General features: G+C 38.1%; 1 protein-coding gene across 1 annotated transcript in view; it reads left to right on the top strand.

The window, feature by feature from the left end:
• Positions 1-16,438, top strand: part of LOC126326230 (UPF0047 protein YjbQ) — a 61,430-nt gene that overhangs the window by 26,426 nt on the left and 18,566 nt on the right. The window contains exon 3 of the mRNA XM_049995611.1: positions 10,924-10,963. Within this exon, the coding sequence (XP_049851568.1) occupies positions 10,924-10,963 (40 nt within the window). The remainder of the gene's footprint in view (positions 1-10,923; positions 10,964-16,438) is intronic.

Raw genomic sequence — 16,438 nt, 5'->3', positions numbered from 1 at the left:
TCCATCCTAATTTCATGACAGGAACTTACTTTTTAACTGTTCACATTGAGGAAGAAGAAATAGAGATCTACATTATAGGGAAATAATGACTGATGCACTGGCAAGAGTTTTCAACTTTGTAATTTACTTGTTCTTTATCTGAAACATACATAGAGTTGAAAGTTTGACTCTTTGTCATAATCACACTTTATGTGTGTTACATGTGCACATACTAATATGTTAATGGTTTCCTTAAGAAATTTACTTTTCTCAGTTTCTCTTTGTAGATTGTTGCTTCACTGTAAATTAAAGTTTGTCTTAAATGAAATTGTAATTTTCACAATAGAGCTCCAGTTAAATATGTTGTTAAGCAAAAGCCAGAGAATAATCATACTTTTCAAAGTGTAGTTACATGACATTAGCTTTTCAGTTTGTTAGCTGTCATAAAATTGGTGGATTTGTGGAATATCAAAATTTTGGAATTATTGTTACATGGGAAATTAATTTACTTTCTTATTAACAGAGCCTGAAACAGTACTGCTCAAACAAAATACCAGACACCTTTGTTAAATCAATGATGATAGAACATTTGTCTACTTCATTTTAATCTGAGAAGATAATAGTTTTCTTAAACATCCCAAATTTTGGGTCACTAAGCAGTAGATATAAATTTTGCTACACAGATCACAGATTAGGATCCCATGATACATTCTTATGCAGTTTACTTTCTTTTCAAGCCTATGTATCCAAACATCTAGGAAAATAAAACAAAGAAGAGGATTTTTTTTTAAATATTAAGATTTCACTGCACACTGCTGTTGATATTCATCCAAAGAACATGTGATTATAATTTAAGCTCTGTTTAAATTAATAATATTCCATCTGTAGTTCGCTCTGTCTTTCTGTTTGTCTAAAACTATGCACGCACACAATAATTGTCAAATAATTACAGAGACTCCAATCACACCTGCAAATATTGATTCACCTTTATAACTTCCCTTGTGGAATGTAGACTCTGAAGCACTGCAAAGATAATTATTTGTAAGGAAGTTCTTTTAATTAGTTTGTCCAGTGGATGTGCCATAGAATACATGTGTGTTTATGGCAGAAAATAATTGTTGCTACTGGATATCACAGGTACACACTTGTATGAACCACAAGCTGTACAGGAATAATTTTTCCATGTTGTAAAATAAAATTTGAAAGGTTTTTGCAGGTTCTCAGTCGCTGGCCATAGCAGAACTGAGCATTTATGCACGAGAGATAGACTTTAAAATGCTTCGTGGTTGGTTGTTTATCAGTTCTTATAGAAGTACATGGCAGTATGATCATCTGTAGAGGACATTTGTTGTCTATACTTTGTAAATATAGGCTAATTTGTACTGCTAGATAAATTCTTAAAGCAGTTCAGTGCATCTCTTGGAATTTCTTTTGAAGGAATGAATTTAGTATTTCATATGATTTTGTATAAAAAAAGGAGTGTATTTGGAGAAGATTACCTATTAGGCTGTTCTTAATAATTTTATGCTTGTTATATTTAACATATCAATGGAGCTGATTGCAAGAATTCCATAATATTAATTGTATCATTCAGTAACTAGAAAGAGCTGCATAAAAAAGTCCGTCTGTACAAAAACGTGTAATTTTTTCCCACAATAAGCTGTGCAATTCTATTTGTATATATTTTTTATCTTTACTTGGTTCTTGAATATCATGCAGTCATCAGTGTCCATTAGAAAGCCCAAACATGGTGAGCATTTGTTAGCAGCTGATTATATAGTTTTTCTAATTGAACTTCAACATGTAACATTTTCTTTTTAGATGCACAGAAATTTGTGAATTATTTTGCTAGCTTAAATGTGACATTATAATTTGTCCTAGAATGGAAAGAATATAATGATGAGGTGTAATAACTTATCAATCATAAAAAAGGAGAAGGAAAACCTTATTCTAGGAAAATTGTAACTACTCCTTTGTGCTCCGTCATAAAGTTGAAGCAGATTTCCACAGTCCTATTCGCATTGATGAAACTTTCCAGAGGAAGGATACAGTTCATAGTTAAAAAAAAAAAGGTCCCATCTAACAAGCCACAAAGAGCCATTTCTTGAAAATTCTCACACTAATTGGCCACAATGAATTCTTTGTTATGTAAGCAGCCCCGTATATTTTGTAATCAAGATACTATACTGCAATATGTAATGGAATACATGCATAAATCGGAATCAATCAGAAGATATTCAACACACATGTTGCAGTGTTTGCAAAAGTGTGGGTTTAGTGCAGTTAAAATATTATTGCAAGGAAACACATCTGATTAACAGAGAACATAAAAATTAAATGTTAGCAGACTGCGGTAGCTAATGTGCATACAGTGTGAAGACTGATAAATTAATGTGTACATTAAGAAATAAGTTTCTCTCTCTCTCTCTCTCTCTCTCTCTCTCTCTCTCTCTCTCTCTCTCTCTCTCCCCCTCTGCATTTGATAAAATTAGACTATTTTACAAGTGTATCTTGCACTAGTGGGTTTCTAGCTGTACTGGTGTGACAAAAATTACATTAAATGTTGGGAGGCGGTTGAATAAATGATGCCAATTATTTTATGTAATTGTTTTGTTTTCGTTACACCATGGTGACTGGTCATGGTAAGAGAATACAGACTTAAATATCTGGTAAAGACAATCTTAGCATTTGATTTAGGAGCAGTGGCCTAGGTTACACTTTATTTTCCAACATCTCATGTAAATTTGAAGTGCAGATCTCAAGGATTTATTGTGACTGCTTAACATCCTTATTTGTAGTAATGTGTTACTCTAACTCCCGAGTGCTGGGCACTTCCAGAATTTTTTTAAATTTTTTTTTTATTTATTCAGATGGTTACCGTTGTTGTTTTACTGGTATCTGTATTCCCAGTATTAAGGCCAACATCTCGTAAAGCTTTACTCCATCCTCATTCTTCTTAAAAAATTGAATGTTTTTGGTATCTCTCCAAATGTGACATGACAGTTGTGAGCATCATTCACGAATTTGGAGTCTAAAGTTGGTGTTCTATATGTTTTGCTCTTGCTGATTTACTGATACATTGTTAACAGTACTGTTATTGAGATCTTTTCTTTTTATTGTTCATATTGATATAATGTCACAGGTACAATCCATACAGCAATGTTTTATAAGATGCTTAATTCATTTTGGAAGACCATGGTAGACGTCAATAATTTTTCTTAAAAATGTAATATTATTGGACAGATAAAAAAATATACTCACCAAGAGGTGTCAGCAAAACACCAACATAAAGGTATTAAAGTTTGCAAGCTTTTGGATTCAGTGGCTCCTTCTTCTGGCAGAAGGGTGGAAGTGGGAGGAAGGGGGTGAAGGAAAAGGAAGTGAGCTTCGGGAAAAGTGGCAGAGTTCAGAAAAGTCACCCAAAACTCAGGGTCAGGGGAAACTCATGGGACTCATCCTATCCAGTAAGTCTCTCCTGATGCGAGATTCTGAGTGACCTTTGCAAATTCTACCCCTTTTCGTAAACCTCACCAGTCCTTTCCTTTCACTCCTCCTCCTCTTTCAACCCTTGTGCCAGGAGGAGGAGGGAGGAGGAGGAGGAGCCACTGTCTCCAAAAGCTTGCAAACTTAAATACCTTTACAGGTGTGTTCTCCTGCTGTTGCTTGGTGCGTAGATTTTTTATCTGTCCAGTTACACTATATTTTCAAAATTTTATTAACTTCATTCCTGTATCATTTTCCTTAGTTTAGGTATTTGTTTTAATTGTATTTTAAATGCTTTGTCCAAACAGTTCTTCTTTTTCATGAAAAAGAAAAGGCAGAGCTGTCTTTACATTCTTCACTTTCCTGTAAAAGCGATAATGTCTAACAATTTGAAGTTCAGTGGACGTCTAATAAGTTATTAGATTAACACCTTCTATATTTAATTTTTTGTCCTAGTAAATTGACAAATTTGTACTTGCAAACTGAAGCAATAGTTTTGTATAGTGAGGAACTCTTTAATGCAAGAAATTATATCATATTTCTCAAAACAATTCTACAATAACAGCTGTAATACAGCAGTGCTGATCATTGCTGTCCCTTAGTGAAACTAATTTGTAGGATCTGGTGGCTAACTCCACAAAATGTATTACCTTAATGAGCATAATTGTTTTCTGCCTGCGTAGTTCCATTCCACAAGTTCATTACATCAACAGAAATTCTAGGACATAAAAAATAAACAAAAATTGGTAAAGATAACTGCTCACTTTTGTCTGATTTTATGTCTAAAGCTTCAAACACATAACAGTCATTAAAACATGCCGACCCCTCCCAATATCTATCTCTCTCTCTCTCTCTCTCTCTCTCTCTCTCTCTCTCTCTCTCTCTCTCTCTCTCTGTGTGTGTGTGTGTATGTGTGTGTGTGTGTGTGTGTGTGTGTGTGTGTATGTGCAAGGACATCTCTGTGCTGTTGTGTGTTTCCATACATATCAGTTTTATTTATTTTTATACAGTTTCAAAGCTTCAAGGAACTAAGAATATCTTAATTCTTCTACAAGTTACATCTGACTCCAGCCCTTGTAATACCTCATCATCTGAAACAAACTAGTTGAACCCAATTAAGTTATGTGAGTAGCCCTTCGCTGAAGGTTCATTTCATATGCTCCTAGAGAATGTTTTGCTCTCCAAAGCGAACAGCAATAGCCACTGGTCTCATTTTTCTCATCAATTTGACCATTTATCTCATGGCAGATGGTTGTGATGTTGTTTGCTGCTCTTAATTATAATGTCAGTTCTCTTTCAGTGGAGGGCAGAATGGCAGTGTTTACAGATGAAAATGTGTTATTTGCATCAGCATACACTCGCCAATAAATAAGAGCTGGTCCAGTAGTTATTTAAAACTCAATGTATCTTTATGGAATTTAAACCTATTATTGGTGTACTTCATGTTGAATTACTGGAAACTCAAGTATATTTTGCTTAATGGGAACGGTTCTTACCTTGATATTCTATATGTGTAAAGGTGTATTCAGAAAGTATCTCCTTACTTAGTGTAACATATAATAGTCAAAGAACATTTACGTAACAAAACTTTCACAGCAAATCGAGATGAACATGTGCAATTTAAAAACTATACATCCACATTGCTGAACAGCTAGTACATTGTACACATATTAGTCACTATGTTAATGGCTTTTTCAGGGGTGGATGTAAGTAAAGGTTGAATTCGAGATGCGTATGACAACCTCAATTTTCTATGTAAAAACATACTTTTTGTCACATGGAGTTGGAAGCATTGGGTAACATAGTTTTCCTTATAAAGATGTTGCTTTGTGAGAAGGGATGAATCCTTATAAGTTGACACATAGTGAATTCTGACTGCTTCTGCAGAGATGTGTGTGTGTGTGTGTGTGTGTGTGTGTGTGTGTGTGTTCATTTTATATATGCTGAAAAAATTTCAGCTTCTTATCTTGAAGTTGCTCTCTGATGTTTACTTCAGTGGGTAGATGTTAGTCAGACCTGCTGTTACACTGCATTCATATGTGTACACAGTGGATTTTCATTGGTACGGTTTTGTTGGTTTATGTAACATAACTGTAGTGATTCATAATCATAATCATTTAAGCCTGATTATGCCTTTCAGCATTCAGTCTGGAGCATAGCCCCCTTATAAAATTCCTCCATGATCCCCTATTCAGTGCTAACATTGGTGCCTCTACTGATGATGTTAAACCTCTTACTTCAAAATAATTCTTAACCGAATCCAGGTACCTTCTCCTTGGTCTGCCCCGACTCCTCCTACCCTCCACTGCTGAACCCATGAGTCTCTGGGGTAATCTTGCTTCTCCCATGCGTGTAACATGACCCCACCATCTAAGCCTGTTCACCCTGACTGCTACATCTATAGAGTTCATTCCCAGTTTTTCTTTGATTTCCTCATTGTGGACACCCTCCTGCCATTGTTCCCATCTACTAGTACCTGCAATCATCCTAGCTACTTTCATATCCGTAACCTCAACCTTATTGATAAGGTAACCTGAATCTACCCAGCTTTCGCTCCCATACAACTGTAGTGTAGTGATTTAAAAATGATATTCATATTACTCTGTAAGACAGTGTGAATGCAATCTCACCTATGCCTTGACATTTTCTGTCATTTGTTTAAATGATCAGCTGTGAACTATTGCACCTCACCTGCTTCTCTTAAACACATACAGAGGACTCATTTCCGGAAAATGTACATTGCTACCTCACACATTTTATGTATGAGTTACCTAGTACTGAATCTCATGATTGTGAACGTAATAGTGGGAAAATTGTTTTTGCAAGGTTATAAGAAAAACACAAGAAATTTTTATTTGATTTTTTCATTAGACTATAAAATTGCTGTTGGAAGCAAAAGTTGTACTTCTTATAATATACGAAATGATATAAGGTATTATCAAAACTTTGTGTATTGTTCATAAATTGCCCATGTAAACATTAATGTATGTTTGCACCACTTTTAAAAAAAATTTCAAAGATGGTACTTGTTAATTCAATTTGCATTCTTTTTTATTCATTAAGTTGAGTGAAGTGGAGCTTACTGCACTTAGTTTACATTGTTTTCAGTTGGATGTTTATGTGATTCGTTAATGTTGGTCTTGAACCTTTAAGCATTGTTCCAGAGTATTCTTAACAGAGAGTAGATATAGCTGTGTTGCTGATGCCAACTGCACATATTTTGTGTATAAGTAGGATAACTAGCAGTTCTATTACAGTAGCCATTCTGTTGCCTCTTTTAGAGTAAATCTTAACAAGTTGTGATTTTTCGAATGATTAGTTAGAACAAAAACCAGTGTCATGCTATCTCAGTTTGGTATTAAAATCTACCATGTGATTGTACACCATTAGAACATTGAACACACTTTATGTAAATTATTCAGCAGCCACTTGTTAACAGTTGTTATCTGTGCCACTAAAAGTGAAAGCCTTTGAATTTGTAACCATTACTTTGTACACTATTGATATAAAAAAGATATGGAACTTTTTTATTGTAATTCCAAGTGACTGCTGTGAAATGGACTGATTTTGTTTTGGAAAGTGATAGCTTCTTTGTCTAGAGAGATCACACACAATTCCTGTTGCAACAGAAAGAGAGGAAAAATTGGTTAATGTTCTCAAACAGGGAATAAACTATAAAGTAGTATTGTTGTTGGTTCATTACAAATCACATTATATGAATTATCGCCTCATTGTTATTTTTGACAGCGTTCTGTAAAAGTGGCGTGGTAGTGCCTTTAATTTCATTATCCTCTCCTGGATTTCAGACTAGTTTTTTATGAAGTATGTATGTCTCATATTTACATGTAAGGAATTGTTAAGACATGAGTGTGCCCTTGAATGTCTTAAAATCTACTTACTATTTCAGCATCAGAAAATTATGCCAAAGTTTTCTAAGAATCACACTATAGGGACTATTTGATCTATGAATTTTTTTCAATAATTGTAGTGGTACAATTAGCATTGAATGCTTCCTATTTTATACAGAAATGTTGAGTGTAAGATGGTGGAATGCCGCAATATAGCTAAAGGCCTACACTGTGGATTACATTCACCTCTCACACAGACTAGAATCAGATTTTCCAAAATTAATAACATAATTACATTTCATGTAGAATGTGTTGTCCAGGCAAGATTTATGATCTGAAGACAAAGTTTGGCAGCAAGGAAAATCCTGAGGAAATAGGAAATATAAACACTGAACCTCCTGGTTCCCATTCAAATACTTTGTATAAAACATTTATCAGGCTATATACATTACAAAATGTTAGAGCTTTTGATTTATGTTAAGTAAAACACTTTATGCCTAAAATTCTTTTATTTTTGTCTTCATTAATTGACTTTGGATGTAGGATAACACCATTTAGAACATACCTTCAATGAAATGTTTTCCTTTGCCAGTTCTCAATAGTTAAACATCTTAATTTTTAAAACTCACATTGTACTTATATCTTTGTTCACAAGAATTTGACGTCTCTTTTCACCAGGAACACATTATGATTAAATCCCAGTAAGATATTATCTGTGTTAGCCATTGATACAGTACTTCTTCAAAAAAATATTTCAAAAGTATTGGAGTTTTAGAGCATCAGTTCACTGCGTGCTCACATTGAGCTATTAGGGCAAGAAAAGACATAAAATGCAGTATTCAGTCAGAAGTGATACATTGTGCATATCCTACATTACATTTACTCTGTAGCACTATATTTAAATAAACTGCAGATGAAAGAAATTTTATGAAGACATTATGCCTAGGTAGTAAAGAAAGTAGATCACTGCTTATCTTAAGCTTAGAGGGAAACATTCAAAAGAATAAAACACAGCATTTAGTCTTCTCTATTTAAACAAAAGGGAAAAAGATGTCAGAAATTTACTTGCTGCCACCAAAAATTTTAATTGGAGTTGGTTTGCTGATTTTTAGTATGCACATTAATCAAATTTTCAGGTACCTCATAATGAATTCTGATAAAACAGAATGAAAATTGAATCCTAATTTTGCAAATATTGTCATTTAAAATGTGCTGGAAATAAGGGTAAAACAAATCCCACTTTTGCATACATTGCAGTTTTCAATCTCACAGAAGTAAGTTTAAATCAGAGCCCATTTTCGTATAAATTGCCATTTTGAATGTTATGGAAGTAAGGTTGTCTTGCAATGTCCCAGCAAACTTGATAATTTTTATTTGTTTAATTGTTTCTTTTTTGGCCATACAGAACCAAATAGAGGTATAATAATTGTGATAACTGTGAACTGTAAGACAGTGTTCGCCAACATTCTTTATGCTGTCACAACTTATGAAGTTCTTACAGGCTGTGAACATAACAGTACAAGTTTTTATGTTGAAAGATAGTCTGTGAAAAATTTTATTCATTAAATATTTTTGTTGTTCTTGTTTTGTGCTTTGCTATGGAAAAAGATGTGTTCACAGGGCATATGCAGTTAATCTGAAGGAAGGATTGAATTCTTCGATTTATTCTAAGACTGATATTGCCTGAAAGAACTGAATCTGTACCTGCTGTAGTAAAGATGAATGGTTACCTTTTTATTCATAAAAGTGGCATGACCTAAAATATGGAATGAGAAACTTATTTTCACATGTGTGTTTAATTATTTGATATTTCTGGGATTAATGCACATTAATTAGAGTGGATTCATAAATTTATTAATTAAGAGAAAGTATCACCTGTAAGTGTATAACATAGAGTTATAGTTTTGATGTTTACTATGACACGTTATTTCTTATCCATTGGCTTTCCATATTGTTCAGATACATTTAGAAAGTTTTTCTTGCCTACTGGTTTGCCACTGAATGTGCAATAGTTTCTGAACGTGAAGTCACAGGTGCTACTGTGTGGAAATCTTTTTTCCCTCTTCCCTTATCAGACACAAATTACATTTATTTCAGTGAAGTACAGCAACATAGTTGGTGATAACTTCTCTTACACTCAATATTGTAAATTACATTTTTTAAAATAATTGTTGTCATTCCCACCAACTACTAAAATACTAAATAATGAATTTCATAGCAGCTTTGTATCTGATGTATACTAGTACACACAGACACCTAAGGAAGTGCTTTAAGACAAAGTAAGGTAATCACTACAATGTTATAACTGTACCTCATTTTGAAAGCAAAATAAAAAAAAGCAATTTCTCCTATGTTATTTATTTTTGTATTAGGATTCTCATATAGCTATGGTAACATTGTGATAAGCAGTTTAGTAATACTGTGCCTTTAACTCTGGAATTAGGTATTTTTAACTTGTGGCACTGATAGTATGTTTGTAGTACATTCATATCAAAGTTAAAAAGTATTGTTGTCAACACTGTTTAATGTGTGTAGTAATGGCAGTGTGGTTTCATCTGTACTCAGTAATATGTGGTTTTCTGATATTACTTAGCTTTTAAACGTCAATACATCTGTATGATATAGCTCGTGATCAGTATTCTTAAATGGCTGGTTGTTGTTGCTTAATCTTATATGTAATGCATTACTGGTTGCTTCTGTGTGTCATCTTTACTTTTAGTTATTCTGACAGTGTATCAGAACATAAACTGCTCAGTAAATATTTTGTTATAGTTGATTTCTTAGTTTGACTTCTGATAATACAGAATGTATTTATGTGGACATCCTAGAGTTTTTGTATACATTGCTTAAGGTGCAACATGAAAGTCATAACCACATTGTTCCTAATTAAACTATTCTAGTGTATTCTGCAAAGAATAGTTCATAATGTCAGATGTTATAAGATACAGCGTAATTAAGATTGTAGATCACATGGCGGAAATTCAGGAAAGGAAATACAGAATTTTTAGGCATCACTAATGGATGCTATGAAATTCATTGGGAACACAGTCTTTTATTTAGTATTACATACCCTAAAATCCAGCATATACCTTCTTTAAATAATAGGCGACTGTACAAAAAATATAAAGTAGCAAAATAATCAATTTCAGAAAACACAAATGAGAGCTGTGTTCTAGTCAAACTTTGGCTTGTTGAAAACAACTGCAGCAATTTTGTACACAATTAGTTTAATTTCTGGTGCCTGTGAAGCATTAATAACAGATTTCTTGATGTTTAATGTGTAACCTAATTATTTTGTTAGCAACTAATTCTTACCATACAAAATTTGGTGCCTAACCTAAATATTATTTGTGGGGAGCTGAATATAATACAAATTTGTATGGCTAGGAAAATATTTTTACGAGGAGTCAATATGTAAATATTCTGCTAAAGTTTTTCCATTTATACAGTTAGCTTAATGATAATAATTTGTTTGTATATTTGAACAGCATTGTATAGTGAATATTCTCCTCCCTTTTGTAAGTTGTACCTTTGTCAGGAATTCTGTAGTGTGTATTTGAATGTTAATGTTGACATTATGTACACAGTGATTCGATTTCGCTTTCTTTTCTAGGGATGACATGGAAATGATGCTGAATAAAATTGTGCCTGAGGTAAGTCAGAATGAGTGTACAGCACTGTAAAATATCTTATCATTTGGGTTACTGTCATGTTTCACACAAGAACATTGGGTTTTGGATTATATGTTTTCTTTAGTTATTCATTTTTGTAATATGATATTTAATATAATAATGATTTTTCAGCTACATTAGAATATAATTTTCCATTTGTTTTTAATACTTTAATGAAAACTAATCTTATTAGCAAATAACATATTTGCCAATAGAAAAAATGTAGCATATAAAGTGGTTTGTTCATACCAATTGGTTGTACTGAAAGCTGTGGGTCTGATTGCAGATAGCTGACCATGAAAGACAAATGTGAAACTCAAATTAAGCTCACTCATGCCTGCTTTGTGGTAATTAGCTTGTCTGATCACAACTCACAGTCAATCAAATTATGTAAAGTTGTGTATACATTTTACAAAAAACACAAAGAAAAGAGTGAGACTGATTAATAATAGAACAAAAGCAAACATAAGAGAGAGATTTAAAAAACCTTGACCAGAATGATTTTAAAATGTTTTTAAATAAGCTTCTTTTAAATACAGTTTAAAACAAGAATATTAAATGCCACACTAGGTAGTCATCAAGGATACTCAGATCACTACAGATTCAAGAGGTCTCAAATGAAAAAGTGACATCTACAAAATGCCAGAAGGAGTAATGAACTGGAAGTAGGTTCATATTATTATTACAGAGATTGCAGGTTTATGAAAGAATTTCAAGCGACATTTTTTTAAAAAAATTACTGTTTAAAAGATGCTGAAGAAATTGGTTAAACTTGTTCGAGAGATACAGCAGTGGAGTACAATGTAAAAGCCATATAGAGGAATCAAAACTTTTCACAAGCCTTCTAAAAATGAGACGCCCTATCATTAACATGAAAGTAGTTTATTTGGTGATTCACGGTATTTCCAGTAAGATATGTAAAAGATGTGATCCTATTATATGTAACTTTTGCAACCACATGTATAATTTCACCATTAATCTTTGCTGATTTCCCAGACAGATCAAAATATACCATTAGTAGTCCTCACTGAGAAGGGTGCTCCGACAGGTGTGGGTGACTACTGGACAGTCACCTATCTTCATTTCCCAGATTATTTTGAGGCATTAATCTACTCACATACTGTCAACAAATTTTACATTAGTCAGTTCTAGACGTATTTTGAATTCTTTGCTTTACCAATACTGCTATTCATCCACGAAGTCAGATCTAGACCTATTTTGAAGTCTAAAATGTTTGTTTTACCAATACCGAAAATGAATTCTCTCTCTCTCTCTCTCTCTCTCTCTCTCTCTCTCTCTCTCTCTTTCACTCACTCACTCACTCACTCTCAGCAATTGCACTGATATTGTGCATGTATTAATAGCCAACACTTCCATCGGTACAACGTGACCAGATATGACTGTCATAGTCGTGTAAGACACAAAACTATCAGTTTGCTAGGGGAACTGGATTGCTTTCCCTCTCTCCCCACCTCCCTCTCTCCCCACCTCCCTCTCTCCCCACCTCCCTCTCTCCCCACCTCCCTCTCTCCCCACCTCCCTCTCTCCCCACCTCCCTCTCTCCCCACCTCCCTCTCTCCCCACCTCCCTCTCTCCCCACCTCCCTCTCTCCCCACCTCCCTCTCTCCCCACCTCCCTCTCTCCCCACCTCCCTCTCTCCCCACCTCCCTCTCTCCCCACCTCCCTCTCTCCCCACCTCCCTCTCTCCCCACCTCCCTCTCTCCCCACCTCCCTCTCTCCTCCCCACCTCCCTCTCTCCCCACCTCCCTCTCTCCCCACCACCTCCCTCTCTCCCCACCACCTCCCTCTCTCCCCCCCACCTCCCTCTCTCCCCCCCCCACCTCCCTCTCTCCCCCCACCTCCCTCTCTCCCCCCCACCTCCCTCTCTCCCCCCCACCTCCCTCTCTCCCCCCCCCATCTCCCTCTCTCCCCCCCCACCTCCCTCTCTCCCCCCCCACCTCCCTCTCTCCCCCCCACCTCCCTCTCTCCCCCCCACCTCCCTCTCTCCCCCCCACCTCCCTCTCTCCCCCCCCACCTCCCTCTCTCCCCCCCCCACCTCCCTCTCTCCCCCCCCACCTCCCTCTCTCCCCCCCACCTCCCTCTCTCCCCCCACCTCCCTCTCTCCCCCCCACCTCCCTCTCTCCCCCCACCTCCCTCTCTCCCCCCACCTCCCTCTCTCCCCCCACCTCCCTCTCTCCCCCCACCTCCCTCTCTCCCCCCCACCTCCCTCTCTCCCCCCCACCTCCCTCTCACCCCCCCACCTCCCTCTCACCCCCCCACCTCCCTCTCTCCCCCCCACCTCCCTCTCTCCCCCCCACCTCCCTCTCTCCCCCCCCACCTCCCTCTCTCCCCCCCCACCTCCCTCTCTCCCCCCCACCTCCCTCTCTCCCCCCCACCTCCCTCTCTCCCCCCACCTCCCTCTCTCCCCCCCACCTCCCTCTCTCCCCCCCACACCTCCCTCTCTCCCCCCCCCCCCCACCTCCCTCTCTCCCCCCCCCCCACCTCCCTCTCTCCCCCCCACCTCCCTCTCTCCCCCCCCACCTCCCTCTCTCCCCCCCCACCTCCCTCTCTCCCCCCCACCTCCCTCTCTCCCCCCCACCTCCCTCTCTCCCCCCCACCTCCCTCTCTCCCCCCCACCTCCCTCTCTCCCCCCCACCTCCCTCTCTCCCCACCCACCTCCCTCTCTCCCCACCCACCTCCCTCTCTCCCCCCCCCCACCTCCCTCTCTCCCCCCCCCCACCTCCCTCTCTCCCCCCCACCTCCCTCTCTCCCCCCCACCTCCCTCTCTCCCCCCCACCTCCCTCTCTCCCCCCCACCTCCCTCTCTCCCCCCCACCTCCCTCTCTCCCCCCCACCTCCCTCTCTCCCCCCCCACCTCCCTCTCTCCCCCCCACCTCCCTCTCTCCCCCCCACCTCCCTCTCTCCCCCCCACCTCCCTCTCTCCCCCCACCTCCCTCTCTCCCCCCCCACCTCCATATCTCCCCCCCACCTCCCTATCTCCCCCCCCCCACCTCCCTCTCTCCCCCCCCACCTCTCTCTCCTCCCCCTCCTCCCTCTCCCCCCACAACACCTCCCTCTTCTCCCCCCCACCTCCCTATCTGCCCCCTCCTCCCCACCTCCCTCTCTCTCCCCACCTCCCTCCGCCTGCACCCCGCCTGCACACTAGACCTTCTGACAATCTGATGAATGGTTTTGAGTTTGGTGAATGCCTGGCGAATATTAGCTACCATAATGTGAAGTGCCAACAGTGAAGTATGGATGAGGTAGTGTCATGATATGGGGGTATCTTTAATGGTTAGGTTGTTGCCTACTTTTTGCACTTAAATGCTGTACTTAATAGGTGATTAGGTTGAAGAAAATGTAACTGATTTCATTAGTTGAATAAAACCAGTGATATATTTGTATTAGATGTCAATACCAATATGAATAAAGGCTGTTCGCATTTGCATGATATTGGCAGCAAGGCACAGTGAGTACTTTACCTTCAACAGTAAACTTTATTTCTGTCAAATGCTCACATAAATTCCTTAATGGCTAAACTGGTGTCAACTCAGTGGCCATTGCTTTACACTGATAACAAGTAAGGCATGGTATACAAGTGGACTTACAGTGATGTTACGCTGAAAATCTAAATAAATATTACTAAACTACTAAAATTTAAAAGTGATAACATAAGTACTTTTTGGCTCATGCTTGTCAGAACACGAGAAGCCAAGATTTACAGTGGCTCATACTAGGGGGTTGACATCTGGTTAGCCATTGTAAGTCCTTACCTAGCTGTGGAAGCCATGACACTTTGGTCACATTCATTAGCTGCCTAAGAATAAGTGATGAGAATAGGAAATTGGTGGTAAAAGTTCAGATTCTGTACTATTGTTTTTAAATCGCTATTAAAAGTGTCCAAGGAAATGTTACTTGATGACAGTAAGATGCTTTAGTTAACCTGAAATTGTCACACAACTATTCAGTGGAATTAGACAAGAGATGACAAGAGATGATACAGAATGATTTGAACTTCACATGAAAATCTGCCATTGACATTTCATTCACATACTGTCAACAAAATAGTTATGAATGCAGAGTTTCTGCAACATCATGTATTGTGTAGGTATTACTTTAATGAATTTGAAGCTGTGTGTGTGTGTGTGTGTGTGTGTGTGTGTGTGTGTGTGTGTGTGTGTGTGTGTGTGTGTGTGTGTGTGTGTGTGTGTGTGTGTGTGTGTATTTTCACACCTACACATCCTTCTTTGAGGAAAAACAAGAGTTTGAATGTCTACATCAGTGATTCCCGAACTCTGGAGTGTGCCCCACATGGGTGGGTGAGTGGGTGGGTGGGTGGGTTAGGGGGGGGGGGTGGTTGTGAGAGATTTTATAGGATGAGGAGGGGAGAGGCAAGCAGCTTAGAAGAAAGCAGAAACTCGTGGTCAGACAAGTCAGAAATTATTACATTAATTTTGTGTAGTGTTGGCAACAGCAGCTTTGTCTCACGCGTCACCAAATTATTGCTGACACAACAAATTCTTCAGTTTGCATTGTGCATACTTAACCACTTGTTATGCCTGTTGTGTTCCGTAGAAGTAAATCATATTTTTATTGGTTTTTGTACATTGAGTGAAAGTGTCTGCTAAAAGGAGATTGAATAATGAAGAACATATCAAGTATGAATTCACATTTATTCAAAAAGACAATGTCCAACCACCACAGTGTGTAGTGTCTCATAATGCCCTCAGTAATAACTCGTAGCGGCCTGGAACATCACCTAACAACAGCTCATACGGTGTTGAAAAATGAACCAAAAGATATTTTTTGTTGGAAAAAGACATTCTTTAAGTCACATGAAACTGGACTCTGCTGGGATTACCCTTTGCAATTGATGTGCATGCACTTCCTTATGAATATGCACTTATATGCACTTCCTGATGAAATACTAGAGGATGTGGTTGAAATGAAATGTGATTAGGGTGCTAAAGAACAGTTTCAACAAATGGGATTGGAAGAATTTTGGGACAGTTTTCTTTCTATTTATCCAGGAGTGGCAAAACAAGCCTCAAACATCCTCATACAGTTCTCATCTCCATACCTATGTGGGACCAGTTACTCGACACCAGCTGTTGCGAGGAGGGGGTGAACACTGCAGTTTTAATTTAGCTACCAAGTCTTTTGAAACACTAAAGTTTTCTACTACTCTGTATATGATAATCCTGTTTCTACTGATGTGTCAATTGCAGTGTGTCAAAGAAAATTTTCCGAAAGCAGCAAATAAATAAATAAATAAAATAAATCCATGGACATGAGATATTCTGGGGTTTTAAAGGCGGGCAGCAGATAGAAATAATTGGGAAACACTGTTCTACATAGTCACCACAACGTTTTGCGCCTCTCACCTCTAAGACCTTCACAATAAAAACAAATGCAAACAAATATTTTTGCTGGAGGTCTTGGGCTTCATGCCAGCATA

The sequence above is a fragment of the Schistocerca gregaria genome, chromosome 2, assembly GCF_023897955.1.
Source record: "Schistocerca gregaria isolate iqSchGreg1 chromosome 2, iqSchGreg1.2, whole genome shotgun sequence".
Lineage (NCBI taxonomy): Eukaryota > Metazoa > Arthropoda > Insecta > Orthoptera > Acrididae > Schistocerca > Schistocerca gregaria.
The sequence above is the reverse complement of the archived record's forward strand: the minus strand, read 5'-3'. Positions and strand labels throughout refer to the sequence as shown.